Below are 16727 nucleotides of genomic sequence, written 5' to 3' on the forward strand. Positions count from 1 at the left end.
AGTGTATCCTGTCATTTCTGACAGCTGAAAAAAATTACGTCAATCGAAGGAATGAGGTGTGGTAGGGGTCAGTTTTCAGTCAAATCAATTGAATTGATTGACTTGAATCAATTCAGTCAGTCAAATTTTTGACAGCTGTCAAACTTGGCATAGTTATAGTGTTTACTGTCAGTTCTGACAGCTGAACAAAATTACGTCAATCAGACAAAGAACTTTTGAGTAATGAGGTTTCGTATGGGTCAGTTTGTTATAAGACTGTTGTTTGCAACACAGAATGCCAGGTTTCAGGTCTTTTTCATTTTTGAAATTTTGACAGCTGTCCAACTTGGCATAGAAATAGTATATACTGTCATTTATGACAGCTGAACAAAATTACGTCAATCGGAGGAATGAGGTGTGGTAGGGGTCAGTTTGTTATAAGACAGTTGATTACATCACACATTGTTACATCCCTGATTTCTTTGACGTACAAATTTTTGACAGCTGTCAAACTTGGCATAGTAGTAGTGTATACTGTCATTTCTGACAGCTGGACAAAATTACGTCAATCGGAGAGCAGTTTTTTTTGAAATGAGGTTTTGTAAGGGTCATTTTGTTATAAAGACAGTAGTTTAGATCATACATTGTTACATCTCTGACTTCTTTGACGTACACATTTTTGACAGCTGTCAAACTTGGCATAGTAGTAGTGTATACTGTCATTTATAATAACTGAACAAAATTACGTCAATCAGAGAGCGAGTTTTTTTAAAATTGAGGTTTCGTATGGGTCAGTTTGTTAGAAGACAGTTGTTGGCAACACAGATTGCCACGTTTTTGGTTTTCATCATTTATGAAATTTGGCACAGCTGTCAAATTTGGCATAGTAGTATTGTATATTGTCATTTCTAACAGCTGAACAAAAATTACGTCAATCGGAGAGCAGTTTTTTTTTGAAATGAGGTTTTGTAAGGGTCAGTTTGTTATAAAGACAGTTGTTTACATCACAAATTGTTACATCTCTGATTTATTTGAGGTACAAAATTTTGACAGCTGTCAAATTTGGCATAGTAATAGTATATACTGTCATTTATGACAGCTGAACAAAATTACGTCAATCGGAGGAATGAGGTGTGGTAGGGGTCAGTTTGTTATAAGACAGTTGATTACATCACACATTGTTACATCCCTGATTTCTTTGACGTACAAATTTTTGACAGCTGTCAAACTTGGCATAGTAGTAGTGTATACTGTCATTTCTGACAGCTGGACAAAATTACGTCAATCGGACAAAGAACTTTTGAGTAATGAGGTTTCGTATGGGTCAGTTTGTTATAAGACTGTTGTTTGCAACACAGAATGCCAGGTTTCAGGTCTTTTTCATTTTTGAAATTTTGACAGCTGTCAAATTTGGCATAGTTGTAGTGTATCCTGTCATTTCTGACAGCTGAAAAAAATTACGTCAATCGAAGGAATGAGGTGTGGTAGGGGTCAGTTTTCAGTCAAATCAATTGAATTGATTGACTTGAATCAATTCAGTCAGTCAAATTTTTGACAGCTGTCAAACTTGGCATAGTTATAGTGTATACTGTCATTTCTGACAGCTGGACAAAATTACGTCAATCGGACAAAGAACTTTTGAGTAATGAGGTTTCGTATGGGTCAGTTTGTTATAAGATAGTTGTTTGCATCACAGAATGTCAGGTTTCAGGTCTTTTTCATTTTTGAAATTTTGACAGCTGTCAAATTTGGCATAGTAGTAGTGTATACTGTCATTTATGACAGCTGGACAAAATTACGTCAATCGGACAAAGAACTTTTGAGTAATGAGGTTTCGTATGGGTCAGTTTGTTATAAGACTGTTGATCACATCACACATTGTTACATCCCTGATTTCTTTGACGTACAAATTTTTGACAGCTGTCCAACTTGGCATAGAAATAGTATATACTGTCATTTATGACAGCTGAACAAAATTACGTCAATCGGAGGAATGAGGTGTGGTAGGGGTCAGTTTGTTATAAGACAGTTGATTACATCACACATTGTTACATCCCTGATTTCTTTGACGTACAAATTTTTGACAGCTGTCAAACTTGGCATAGTAGTAGTGTATACTGTCATTTCTGACAGCTGGACAAAATTACGTCAATCGGACAAAGAACTTTTGAGTAATGAGGTTTCGTATGGGTCAGTTTGTTATAAGACTGTTGTTTGCAATACAGAATGCCAGGTTTCAGGTCTTTTTCATTTTTGAAATTTTGACAGCTGTCCAACTTGGCATAGAAATAGTATATACTGTCATTTATGACAGCTGAACAAAATTACGTCAATCGGAGGAATGAGGTGTGGTAGGGGTCAGTTTGTTATAAGACAGTTGATTACATCACACATTGTTACATCCCTGATTTCTTTGACGTACAAATTTTTGACAGCTGTCAAACTTGGCATAGTAGTAGTGTATACTGTCATTTCTGACAGCTGGACAAAATTACGTCAATCGGACAAAGAACTTTTGAGTAATGAGGTTTCGTATGGGTCAGTTTGTTATAAGACTGTTGTTTGCAATACAGAATGCCAGGTTTCAGGTCTTTTTCATTTTTGAAATTTTGACAGCTGTCCAACTTGGCATAGAAATAGTATATACTGTCATTTATGACAGCTGAACAAAATTACGTCAATCGGAGGAATGAGGTGTGGTAGGGGTCAGTTTGTTATAAGACAGTTGATCACATCACACATTGTTACATCCCTGATTTCTTTGACGTACAAATTTTTGACAGCTGTCAAACTTGGCATAGTAGTAGTGTATACTGTCATTTCTGACAGCTAAACAAAATTACGTCAATCGGAGAGCAGTTTTTTTTGAAATGAGGTTTTGTAAGGGTCATTTTGTTATAAAGACAGTAGTTTAGATCATACATTGTTACATCTCTGACTTCTTTGACGTACACATTTTTGACAGCTGTCAAACTTGGCATAGTAATAGTATATACTGTCATTTCTGACAGCTGAACAAAATTACGTCAATCGGACAAAGAACTTTTGAGAAATGAGGTTTCGTATGGGTCAGTTTGGTATAGGACTGTTATTTGCAACACAGAATGCCAGGTTTCAGGTTTTGTAAAGGTTGCTTCATTGCACTTTTAATGTCACTTTTAGGATGTTTTTTGAGGAAAAATGTTGGAGGTTTTTGGGGACAAAATTAATGAAAATTGACCGGACTAGTAGCAGAAAACATTGCTGAGTTCCAGAACTTGTTGCAAAAATTGCTAAAACCCAAAAACAGCAACAAAAAAATGGACTGTAGAAGCAAAAGGCTTTTTAAGAAATCAGGTCTTAGTGTTGTATGTCCCTTATTTTTGGACTATTTCGAGTCTATACTGTCCTTAAGGTTGTCCTGGACAGGAAACTGTGTTTTTGCCCCTAAGGGCCTCTTCAAGGATTTATAAGCCAAAATGCTTTCATTCCACTAGTTTGATTTTTCAACTGAGCATAGCTCCGTTATTTGAGGAGCTATCAAAAAGTGTTAATACAGAAAGTTTTAGCAAATTTGTTTCTCTACAAGATTGTATTAAGGTGACACCGTTTTGAAACAGTTTTTTTTTAAGTAAGGACCAATTTAGCGTATAATCTACCAGTATGTCAATGGGAAACCCCGTAAGGACCCTGACTTGTTTCGTGCGAATTTGGCCTTTATTACATGAAATTTAATTTCAACTGCCCAGTCGAACATCGAGATTTCAAAATTCACGAAGTTTCTCTTAAATAAGACTTACAACGACTCAATAATTAAACTGAACGTTGTAAGAGATAACCTTCAGGAGAAAATTTAACCGGACGTTAATAAACCAGCCTTAAAGCGAATTTCTTTTGATCCTAAAAGACTGCAAGGCTCATTTGTAACACTCGCAACTAAGACTGTTCTATTTCCGTTAATTGCGCCGACTGCTCCGATGAAAAATGACAGTAAACTGGACTGATGTAGCAAAAAAAAGCTTACCTGCAGGACTCTTTTAGGTAAGCCAGTCTTCTGGGAGAGTTGTTTCAGATCTTTTGCGTCCGGATTGTGATTGATTGCAAAATACGACTTCATCGTTCTCAACTGGTGATGTTTGAACGACGTCCGCATTCGTTTCGTTCGTTGATTTGATCCGTGCATACCTGGAGTACCTGGTGATCTGCCAAATGGAATGTCTAGGTAGTCTTGATTTAAATCTGGAAAGAATAAACATACAAATTACAGTATTGTAAGGTGGAGTGTCTTAAAATTACACTAAGACCACCAAGATCACCAGACTCATACTCGGTTGGTTTTTGCTTTAACTTTTCCTCCCTTTCTATACATATTTCGCCCAGCTCTAGCTGCACGATGGCAGATATAAACATGTTTACATAAACATATAGGGTGGTTTAGGACAAAATGATCACTCACGCATGTTTTGATAACAATCGCAATCGACTGCGGTTGCTGGTTTCGGTTACTGCGATGAATATAATAATAAACCTTTTGTTGAGTAAAGGAATACCTGACACGCGTCCCTTGGGAAAGCTGCTTAACCACAATTAAAGATAAGTATCTCCTGAAAGAGTGGATAATAGAGATGTTTTCTGGGGTTGAAATGTGGGAACTCTTTACCTATACATCTATGTAGAAAATAGTCGAAAACATGGGAATTAACTAATTTACACTCAGTGGAAAATCAATAGAGATTTACCTAGAAGAGCCCTTTGGTAAAACCAGTTCTCCTATATATGTTTCAATTAGCCCCTAAAAAAGCTTTTTGTATGGCCCTTTTGTAGGCTAAACCCTCTTTATTACCCTCAGGGTAGTTATACGTTCAGTTATATCCTTATTATCACACAAAATCTATTGTTCTGGGTTACTATACGTGCTGACCTTTTGTTTTCTTTTAGTTTTGTGGCTTTTTTTTTGGTTTAGATGCGATTTCACACATGGTTTTATGGTGGTGTAAATGGGACTTTATGGGGCTGGTTTATGGTCTTGTCACACCATACAAGATTTCATTACATTCTCACCTACAACCGAATAACTGAATTTGAACCTTACAACACATATACGCAGAGACGAAGCTAAGATTGGCTATTTTGTTCAATTCTTGCGACACTCTGTACAAAACCACGTCAGCTAAAACACTATTTTAAGGTAATTTTCCTCTACAAAGTTGTTAAAGATTCGACATGAAAAATACGATTTTGAAGCTAAAAATCTCAAAAACTATTCAGTTTTAGGGGGGTAAGTTTATTTTTATGTACTTTCCACCAATGAATTATCTTACAATCAATTTGGACCACCCTGTATAGCTAGATTGTAAGCTTTTGTCAGCTGAATCGAATGACGTAATAATATACAGGGTGTATCATTTAAGAATACGTAGTTTTAACCATCCATTTCAGCACAGTTTACTCTAAAAGACAAATGCCACTTTTCGTGGCTTTTTTGGTAGTTTCATGCCCAGACTGGTCAATATTTGAAAGTTTTGACGTTTCTTACAACTGTCACATGAAACTAAAATACTATTTACTGAGATAGTCACGTGACAACTGTCAAAATAATGGTCAGGAGACCGAAAACCATATCTTGTCCCGAATATTGTCAGAAAACTGTTTTCAGTTGGGTTTTTTGATGGCCTCATGCCCAGACTGGGCTATATTTGACAATTTTGACGTTTCTTACAACTGTCAATGAAACTAAAATACCATTTACTGAGACAGTCACGTGACAACTGTCAAAATTATGATCGGGAGACCTAAAACCATGTCTTGTCTCGAATATTGCCAGAAAACTGTTCTCAGTTGAGTTTTTTGATAGTATCGTGCCCAGACTGGGCTATATTTGACAGTTTTGACGTTTCTTACAACTGTCAATGAAACTAAAATACCATTTACTGAGACAGTCACGTGACAACTGTCAAAATAATGATCAGAAGACCGAAAACCACGTCTTGTTTCCAATATTGCAAAAAAAACTGTTTTCAGCTGGGTTTTTGATAGTCTCATGCCCCGACTGGGCAATATTTGACAGTTTTGACGTTTCTTACAACTGTCAATGAAACTAAAATACCATTTACTGAGACATTCACGTGACAACTGTCACAATTATGATCGGGAGACCTAAAACCATGTCTTGTCTCGAATATTGTCAGAAAACTGTTTTCAGTTGGGTTTTTTGTTAGCATCATGCCCAGACTGATGCCACTTTGAGGCTGAATATCTCAAAAACTGTACACTTTCAGTAAAAGAGCTATATAGCAAAATTGTGGGCCGTAGTCAGCTGTTCGAATGACATAATAATATACAGGGTGTCCGATATTAAAAAATCGAAATTTTTGTGTCTCTGAATGTGAAAAATCAAACTTTGAAGCTAAATATCTTCAAAACTTGACATTTTTCGGTAAAAACTGTAAGCAGCTAAACTGTCTGCCTAATGATTGCGTGACGAAATCCCTAAAAAGACCACGAGAACCACCAATAATCTTAACACATTAGACAAACAAGACGAAGAGCAAAAAGGTCAGAAACCGCAAGCTGATTATGGGTTATTAACCAGTTGGTTTAGAAGGAGAAAGATTTATGTCAGTTTTGCGGTCGATGAAAGGCAAAATGGTGGGTGGTTCAGGTGCCGATAGAATAGAACCACAATGCTGTACAGAGTGTCCCAAAAGTAGATAATACCTTTGACGGAAATTTTCTACAAAATAAGGGTCTAGGAAATTCTAATGTCATTAAGCCTCACTTTTGCTTGAGTTAAATATTGTTTCAAAGGGCTAATCCCGTTACAGCGCTGATTTGTTTCAAACGAAAATCGACCTTAGCAGTTTTTAACTTTAATACTATCTGGGACACTCTCTGCAGTTCCAATTTTATAAATATTAATATATGTAGCAAATTAATAAATAAATACATGTAATTATTACGGCATTTTTAACAAATAAAAAAATACACACGTTCTATAATAACAGTAACCAGTTGGCTTTTTTTTACATAATATTAATTTTTAATAGATTACGAGATATTAAACGGAGAATTTGAAATTCACAACAGGCCGTAAAAACTTGATTCGAAGGAAGTTTGAAATGATTAATACATGACTTTCTTAAAGGATTTTCATTTATGGGTTTAATGGGGAAAAATGGCGGTTTTACTAGACAGGAATGTTTTTCAAAACAACTTTATTACATACTTTGTTGCATTCGTTTAATTAAATGGAGAATGTGCTGGTACTTTTGCTAACACGCGACCCTGATGATTTGAACAAGGTGAAACGTAGTAAAATTCATCAATTTTCATGACAATTGTCACGTGACAACGTACGTAAGTCCGTCTGCTAGTATTATGTGATTGCATACGTGGCAACTGTCAAAATAGGGTCATAAAGCAAAAAAAAAATCAAAAACACTTTATGTGTACGTTCTGACTTGCACCGCTCATTGACTATTATTTGGACAGTGGTCACGTGACAATGTACATAAATATTGTTCTAGTATCACGTGACAGTTGTCAAATACATCACAACTGTCGAAATATGGTTATTCAGAACGTAAAACTATTAGAAAGTGTAAAACTTGCAGTTTTAGAGACATAATGACTTGTATAGCTTCATGAATATTGTTTGGACAGTGGTCACGTGACAATGTACATAAATATTGTTCTACCATCGCGTGACAGTTGTCAAATACGTCACAACTGTCGAAATATGGTTATTCAGAACGTAAAACTACTAGAAAGTGCAACATTTGCAGTTTTGGGGACATAATGACTTGTATAGCTTAATGAATATTATTTGGACAGTGGTCACGTGACAATGTACATAAATATTGTTCTAGTATCACGTGACAGTTGTCAAATACATCACAACTGTCGAAATATGGTTATTCAGAACGTAAAACTATTAGAAAGTGTAAAACTTGTAGTTTTAGAGACATAATGACTTGTATAGCTTCATGAATATTGTTTGGACAGTGGTCACGTGACAATGTACATAAATATTGTTCTACCATCGCGTGACAGTTGTCAAATACGTCACAACTGTCGAAATATGGTTATTCAGAACGTAAAACTACTAGAAAGTGCAACATTTGCAGTTTTGGGGACATAATGACTTGTATAGCTTAATGAATATTATTTGGACAGTGGTCACGTGACAATGTACATAAATATTGTTCTAGTATCACGTGACAGTTGTCAAATACATCACAACTGTCGAAATATGGTTATTCAGAACGTAAAACTATTAGAAAGTTTAAAATTTGCAGTTTTGGAGACACAATGACTTGTATAGATCCGTGAATAATATTTGGACAGTTGTCACGTGGACAATGTACGAAAAATAAGGTTCTAGTGTCACGTGACGGTTGTCAAATACGTCACTACTGTCATAATATGGTCATTCGGAACGTAAAAGTATTGGAAAGTCTGAAAGAGTTTACGTGCACTTGTAAAGACATTTTGGCTTTGCTAGTAGTTAGTTTGCTAGCATTAAGTAGCTTAATGCAGAAAATTAGCCTAAAATTTCCATAATTATTTGAAACAGCCTAAAAACTAACTTATAAAACAATTAATTGGTGAAAATCAGGCTAAAAATAAAATACTAGCCATAATTAGACTGTCTCAAAAATGGCTAAGGAAGCTTGAATTACGTTTAACAAGCCTAAATTTAGCTTAAAAACTTTACAAGAAAGCTCTAAACTGTCCTGAAATGGACTTAAACCATTTCAAAACAGTCTAGTTAGACATAAATCCAGCCAAAAAATTGTCAAAATTAGCCTAAAATTTATTGAATCATCTCAAAACTTACCTAAATTGGCGGTCATGCCTTCCAAATCCTTGGGTTTTCTCTTTCTGGGCCGTCCTTTTTGTCTGGGCGGCGCCCCCGTTTGACCATTGAAAAAGGGCGGTTTCCCCGCCTGCGGTTCCACTGGAGGCGGCGGTACTTGGGGCGGCAACGACGGGTGAAATTCGGGACTTGGAAAGGGTGGCATATACACTGAAACCGCCCAGAACTTATAGTAAACTAGTCCACTAAGGCAAACCGCCCAGACTTACCGTCACTTTTACCGGGAAAGCCGTGCATTGGGAACATCCCGGTGGGCGGACCGTCGGGCGGCATTTCAAAATGGAGCCGACAGAGCACGGAACACCCTCTCAAACCAAAGTGGTCACCTTTAGTGAGTGGTGAGTTGCATACCTCGCAGGAGAAGCAATGCACGTGGAACACCAAGTCTCTGGCTCTCATCACTAGTTCGGAAGACAAAATGGTGGCTTGGCAACGTGCGCAACGTTTCATTCCAAACAACCTGGAACAATTATGGTGTTAGACGTTTGGCAACACAGCCTAGATGAAGAAGAGCTTAAAATAATTTCAATCCAAAATTTTGATTGCTGAAGGTTACAAATCAAGCTGCAATGTAGTTTATGAGATCTTTACACTCAAAACATCTCTTTCTTTCCACCAGAGTGGTGCTGGGTCATAATGGAGTGAAAAATGTTATTTTTGGTTAAGAACTGTTATTAAAATAGACTATTTTAGCCGATGACACAGCACTAGTAGTAAACTGAACGGTCTGCTGGTTGCCCATAACTTATTAACAAACATCCGCGTATCTATCTTCATGGGAGGCATCGAGCTTCAAACAGGTGTCAGACATCAGGTCTATCTTGCACCCGATCTAGAAAAGCACCAACTCATTATTATAAATGTTCTATTGTTCTTATTTAGATATCAATGCGCGATTATCTAGCTAAGCATTTAGGTCGGATTTAGGTTTTATAGTATAATTCTGCGCTTGAAATCTTCATTAATACCCTGTCGTGATGTATTTTTATTGCTTCCCCGACGAAGAGGAAGAACGACCGTTACTTCCTTGCATATTTCATATTTTCCCATATATTCTGCCGGTTTCACGACTGATATTTATTGCTTTTTTATGGTGTTTAACCTTGTCAGCATAAAAAAGAAGATCCAAAGCGCCTTTGGAACCGTTTCTCAATCTCAGGACGGTTCTGGCTGATCTTTGGACGGTTTTTTAATTCCAACTTAGTTTTGAGCGTACTTGAATTCTTATAGATTCTGAATGAACACAATTTGACAGTTGTGACACATTTGACAGCTGACACTGTATAACTATTTATAATAACTGACCTTTCGCCATTGTTAAAATAATTCCCATAAAAAAACTAAAACAGTGAAAGTAAAATGCTTTAGACATTGATTGGCCTGGACGACCGTAGTTTGACAACTGTCACGTGATTCTGTTACACCATTAATGTAGACTCACACAGTGAGACAACTGTCAAACTAGTTGCAATAAAAGTGTACAAGTCACAATGTCTCTATCTCTAGATTTTGATTGTGATAGTTTAATGGCCTGAATGACTGTAGTTTAATGATTGTGACATATTCGACCGCTGTTACGTGATTATGTATTAGAATTTATATTGACTGACACGTGACAACTGTCAAAATAACTGCCGAACAGCTATTAAAGTCATAACGTTTCTAGAACTGTAAATAAACAGTTTTTGACTTTGATTTTGATAGATTCAGGGCCTGAATGATCGTAGTTTGACAGTTGTGGCGGATTTGACAATTGTCACGTAATACTATATTAGAATAATTGATATTGACTGACGCGTGACAATTGTCAAAATAATTGAAATAAAAGTGTACAAGTCACAATGTCTCTATCTCTAGATATTGATTGTGATAGTTTTATTGCCTTAATCACTGTAGTTTAATGATTGTGACGTATTTGACTGCTGTCACGTGGTACTAGATTAGAATTTGTATTGACTGACACGTGACAATTGTCAAAATAACTGCCATAAGGCTATTAAAGTCATAACGTTTCTAGATTTATTTATTTATTTATCGTATGGCTATTAGAATGGCTAGAACTGTACATAAACAGTTTTTGACTTTGATTTTGGTAGATTCATGGCCTGAATGATCGTAGTTTGACAGTTGTGGCGGATTTGACAGTTGTCATGTAATACTATATTAGAATTTATATTGACTGACGCGTAGCAATTGTCAAAATAAGTGTCATAAAGCTCTACAAGCCGCAATGTTTCGAACATTGCAAGTAAATTGCTTTAGATGTGGATTTTAGTAATTTTATGGCCGGAATGACCGTAGTTTGACAGTTGTGACATACTCGACAACTGTCACGTGAAATTAGAAGAACATTTACATAAACTGACACTTGACAACTGTCAAAATAATTGCCGAAAAGCTATTAAAGTCATAACGTTTCTAGAACTGTAAATAAACAGTTTTTGACTTTGATTTTGGTAGATTCATGGCCTGAATGATCGTAGTTTGACAGTTGTGGCGGATTTGACAGTTGTCCCGTAATACTCTATTAGAATTTAAATTGACTGACGCGTAACAATTGTCAAAACAAGTGTCATAAAGCTCTACAAATCGCAATGTTTCGAACATTGCAAGTAAACTGCTTTAGATGTGGATTCTACTAATTTTATGGCCGGAATGACCGTAGTTTGACAGTTTTGACGTACTGGACAGCTGTCACGTAATATTAGGAGAACATTTACATAAACTGACACGTGATAACTGTCAAAATAATTACCACAACACTGTATAGGTGACAATGTCTTTACAACTGCAAATAAACCGTGCTTCATTTTGTTTGTGGTAATTTTATGATTGTGACCTATTTGACTGCTGTCCCGTGGTACTATATTAGCATTTATATTGACTGACACGTGACAACTGTCAAAATAACTGCCGAAAAGCTATTAAGGTCATAATGTCTCTAGAAACAGTTTTTGACTTTGATTTTGGTAGTTTCATGGCCTGAATGATTGTATTTGGACAGTTGTCACGTGATTTTAGATAAACTGACAAATGACAATTGTCATGAAACTATACAAGGCAGGCACTATCCAACGACTTTAAAATATACAGTGTCTCATTTAAAATAATGGAAATTTGTCGCTTGCAACGCCAGACAATTTTGACAACTTACGTCAAAAGAGCACTGAAAACAAAACAAAAAATATAATTGGTTCACCCTGTATCTATGTAATTATGAGTATTCAAGCAAGCCTGCTCTATATGAATAACGATTGGAGAAAAATTGGAAATGATAATTCGTAAGGTTTTCATCATTAGAGCTTCACTTTTTCATTTTGTAGTGTGAGTATCTCGAGAACGTATTATTTAGGTTCGTTAATTTTAATTAAATCATACAAAATATTGATTTTAGAAATTAATAAGTTGACTTATAATACAAAAACGAGGTAGTCTCGTTACGATTTGAAACAGTTTTATTGTACGTATTCAAATCAGATTAAGTTGACGTCACAGACCTAAATTTTATAGGAATCACCCCAAAATAGATTGAATCAGGTCTAAAACTGTAGCTGTAAATCAGCCAAAAATTTGTTGATTTATTCCAAAATAATGAGAATCAGCTTAAAACATTTAAAATTATGCTAGTAAGCCCTAAGTTAGCTTAACCCAAGCTGAAAATGAACAAAACTGGCCTAAAATTTCCAAAAAACACTCTAGGCTAGCATAAAATATTCGTAAGAAGCCAAAGTACTTTCTAGTGGTAAAACGACGTTCAAAGTAAAATTAAAACTGCTGGTTAGCCTAAAAATGGGCTAAATAAGCCTAAATTGTCTTAAACCACCCTAATTTAATGAAAACCAGCCCAAAACTTCCTAAAAAACACTCACTAGGCTAGCATAAAATATTCATAAGCAGTCAAATTGGTTTGTAGTGGTAGAAAGGTGATTAAAGTCGTCTCAAAACTGTAGATTAACCTAAAAATTAGATGAAAAAGCCTAAAACTACCCTAAATTGTCTAAAATCATCCTAATAGGGAGAAAATCATAGTAAACCTTTCTAAAAGACACTCCAGATCAGCACAAAACATTCATAAGTGGCCAAATTTGTTTCTAGTGGTAAAAAGGCGTTTAAAGTTGGGTTGAAGCTGTAAAATTGTGGTGTAAATGGTAAAAAGCTGTTAATGTGCTCAAAAATGGGCTAAATATGCCTAAAACTAGCCTGAAATATGGTAAATCATTCCAGAATGGAGAAATTCACTCTAAAACTTCTTAGATACACTCCAGATCAGTATAACCCAGTAACCCAGTCATAAGTAGCCAAATTTGTTTCTAGTAGTAAAAAGGCGTTTAAAGTTAGATTAAAGCTGTAGATTAGCCTAAAAATGGGCTAAATATGCCTAAAACTAGCCTGAAATATAGTAAATCGTTCCAGAATGGAGAAAATCCCCCTAAAACTTCTTAGAGACACTGCAGACTAGTATAACCTATTCATAAGTATCCAAATTTGTTTTTAGTGGTAAAAAAGCGTTTATGGTGGAAATAAAGCTGTGGATTAGCCTAAAAATGGGCTAAATAAGCGTAAAACTAGCCTGAAATATGGTAAATCACCCTAAAACTTCTTAGAGACACTCCAGATAAGTATAACCTATTCAGAAGTAGCCAAATTTGTTTCTAGTGGTAAAAAGGCGTTTAAAGTTGAATTAAAGCTGTAGATTAGCCTAAAAATGGGCTAAATAAGCCTAAAACTAGCCTGAAATGTGGTAAACCATTCCAGAATGGAGAAATTCACCCTAAAACTTCTTAAAGACACTCCAGATCAGTAAAAATCCAGTCATAAGTAGCCAAATTTGTTTCTAGTGGTAAAAAGGCGTTCAAAGTTGGGTAAAGCTGTAGATTAGCCTAAAAATGGGCTAAATATGCCTAAAACTACCCTTGAATATGGTAAATCACTCTAAAACTTCTTAGTGACACTCCAGATCAGTATAACCGATTCATAAGTAGCCAAATTTGTTTTTATTGGCGTTTAAACTTGGATTAATGATGTTGATTAGCCTAAATATTGACTGAATGTTTAAAACTAGCCCAAAAATGTCTGAAATCACTCTAAAATGGGTAAAATTGGGTTGGAAATTTCGATTTTGCAGCCGTTTAGATTTTAGTTTTTTTTTTTTTGTAATGTAAGCATCATTTCAGACTTCTAGACGATGTGTCGGGTTACTTTTAAGACAAAAGAAGCACCGTCATTGCAATATAAAGTATTCATGTTATTCGAATCCCCTGATTGGTATAAGACAGAAAAAGTAGTCGTAGTAGCCGAGTGAAACGCGGTAGGAAAAACAATCGACCAACCAAATCGGGTAGTAAAATGAGTAGCGCTAACCTAACTTTACATAAAAGAGATCCGATTTCTGCGAAAATCGGCCTGAACGGCTATTAAGGCTTTTTCGCACGTTCGCAACTAGAAAACCGGCCGGTAAATAACAATTATTCAAGTTAATGCGATGGTCGGTTTTTATGGGTTAGCGGCGCCTAGGAAATGCCAATTGAGACCCATTAAATGGTTGCGGTAATTGCTCTTGTAGAAGAAATTAGCAATAGGTGGTAAACGCGTCCATAGTAGCAGACACGCACAATTTTTGATGCATCTTTTTTTTGCTTGTTTTACCACTTTAATCGAGCGAAACGGTTTTAATGATGAAAAAGTGACCAGTCGTCGGTGCCATTTTGCTTTTTTCCGTTTGCTCAAAGCAACCGACGCACAGACATTTCACCACTTTTCCAGCCCAAAACAATCTGACAATCTCTCTCTCTCTGTAATTGGCACGTTGTCACGTGTCAGCTTATGTAAATGTGGTTCTAGTATCACGTGACACTACATCACAATTGTCAACATCTAATCACTCAGACCATAAAACCAGAATTCAAATCTAAAACAATTTACTTTCAGTATTCGTACATTGCGCTTTGCATAGCGCTCCATAGCAATTATTTTGACGGTTGTCACGTGACAGTCTATATAAATATGGTGTTACAGAATGACGTGACAGCTGTCACGACTGACAAAACATGATCATTCACCCTATAACACTACCTGAATCCAATTTAAAACAGTTTACTTGTGTTATTCCAATATTGTGCTTTATAAAGCCTCAGAGCTATTATTTTGACAGTTATCACGTGACAGTCTGTATAAATAGTGTTCCAGAATAACGTGACAGTTGTCAAAATATGATCACTCAAACCATAAAACTACCAGAATCCAAATCTGAAGCAGTTAACGTGCCTTATTGGAAAGATTCTGCTTTGTATAGCCTCGTGGCAATTATTTTAACAGTGGTCACGTGATAGTGCCTATACGAACGGTGTTCTAATATCACGTGACAGCAGTCAAATACGTCACAATCATAAAACTACCACAATCAAAATTAAGTACTGTTTATTTTCAGTTGTAGAGACATTGTCACCTTTACAGTGTTGCGGTAATTATTTTGACAGTTCTCACGTGCCAGTTTATATAAATGTTCTTCTAATATCACGTGACAGCTGTTCAGTATGTCAAAACTGTCAAACTACGGTCATTCCGGCCATAAAATTAGTAGAACACACATCTAAAGCAGTTTACTTGCAATGTTCGAAACATTGCGATTTGTAGAGCTTTATGACAATTATTTTGACAATTGTTACGCGTCAGTCAATATAAATTCCAATATAGTATTACGTGATAACTGTGAAATCTGCCACAACTGTCAAACTATAATCATTCAGGCCATGAATCTACCAAAATCAAAGTCAAAAACTGATTATTTACAGTTCTAGACACGTTATGACTTTAATAGCTTTTCAGCAGTTATTTTGACAGTTGTCACGTGACAGTCAATATAAATTCTAATATTGTACCACGTGGCAGCAGTCAAATGCGTCACAATCAAAATGAAGTACTGTTTATTTGCAGTTGTAGAGACATTGTCACCTTTACAGTGTTGTGGTAATTATTTTGACAGTTCTCACATGCGAGTTTATATAAATGTTCTTCTAATATCACGTGACAGCTGTTCAGTATGTCAAAACTGTCAAACTACGGTCACTTCGGTCATAAAACAACCAGAATCCAATCTAAAGCAGTTTACTTGTGTTATTCCAATATTGTGCTTTATATAGCCTCATGGCTATTATTTTGACAGTTATGACGTGACAGTCTGTATAAATGATGTTCCAGAATAACGTGACAGTTGTCGAATATGTCACAACTGTCAAAATGTGATCACTCAAACCATAAAACTACCCAAATCCCAATCTGAAGCAGTTAACGTGCATTATTGGAAACATTGTGCTTTGTACAGATTCATGACAATTATTTTAACAGTTGTCACCTGATAGTGACTATATGAATGGTGTTATAAAATCACGTGACAGCTGTCAAAAATGCTCATTCAGGCCATTAAACTACTAGAATCCAAATTAAGAACAGGTTACTTTCATTATTCAAACATTGTTCATAGCTACATAGCAATTATTTTGATAGCAGTCACGTGATAGTGACTATATGAATGGTGTTCTAAAGTCACGTGACAGCTGTCACGACTGACCAAACACGATCATTCACGCTATAAAACTACCAGAATCCAATCTAAAACAGTTTACTTGTGTTATTCCAATATTGTGCTTTATATAGCCTCATGGCTATTATTTTAACAGGTATCACGTGACAGTAGGTATAAATGGCGTTCAATAATCACGTGACAGTTGTCGAATATGTCACAACTGTCAAAATACGATCACTCAAACCATGAAACTAACCAAATCCAAAACTGAAGCAGTTAACGTGCATTGTTGGAAACATTGTGCTTTGTACAGCTTTATGACAATTTTTTTTTACAGTTGTCACGTGACATTTTGTATAAATGATGATC

At 35.8% G+C, this 16727-nt stretch overlaps 1 protein-coding gene across 5 annotated transcripts in view; it reads right to left on the reverse strand.

Moving 5' to 3' along the window:
- ap (apterous) overlaps window positions 1-16727 on the reverse strand; it is a 145640-nt gene that overhangs the window by 14351 nt on the left and 114562 nt on the right. For all 5 annotated transcript variants that reach the window (XR_014180151.1, XM_081991523.1, XM_081991524.1 and 2 more), the window contains 3 exons: window positions 9046-9296; window positions 8798-8986; window positions 3983-4197 (listed from right to left, as the gene is read on the reverse strand). Coding sequence is in view for 4 of the 5 variants with exons in the window: in XM_081991523.1 (XP_081847649.1) it covers window positions 3983-4197; window positions 8798-8986; window positions 9046-9296 (655 nt within the window). In the remaining variant the exon portion in view is untranslated. The remainder of the gene's footprint in view (window positions 1-3982; window positions 4198-8797; window positions 8987-9045; window positions 9297-16727) is intronic.

This window comes from Ips typographus, linkage group LG13 (genome assembly GCF_016097725.1).
Source record: "Ips typographus isolate SLU linkage group LG13, UJ_Ityp_2.0, whole genome shotgun sequence".
Classification (NCBI taxonomy): domain Eukaryota; kingdom Metazoa; phylum Arthropoda; class Insecta; order Coleoptera; family Curculionidae; genus Ips; species Ips typographus.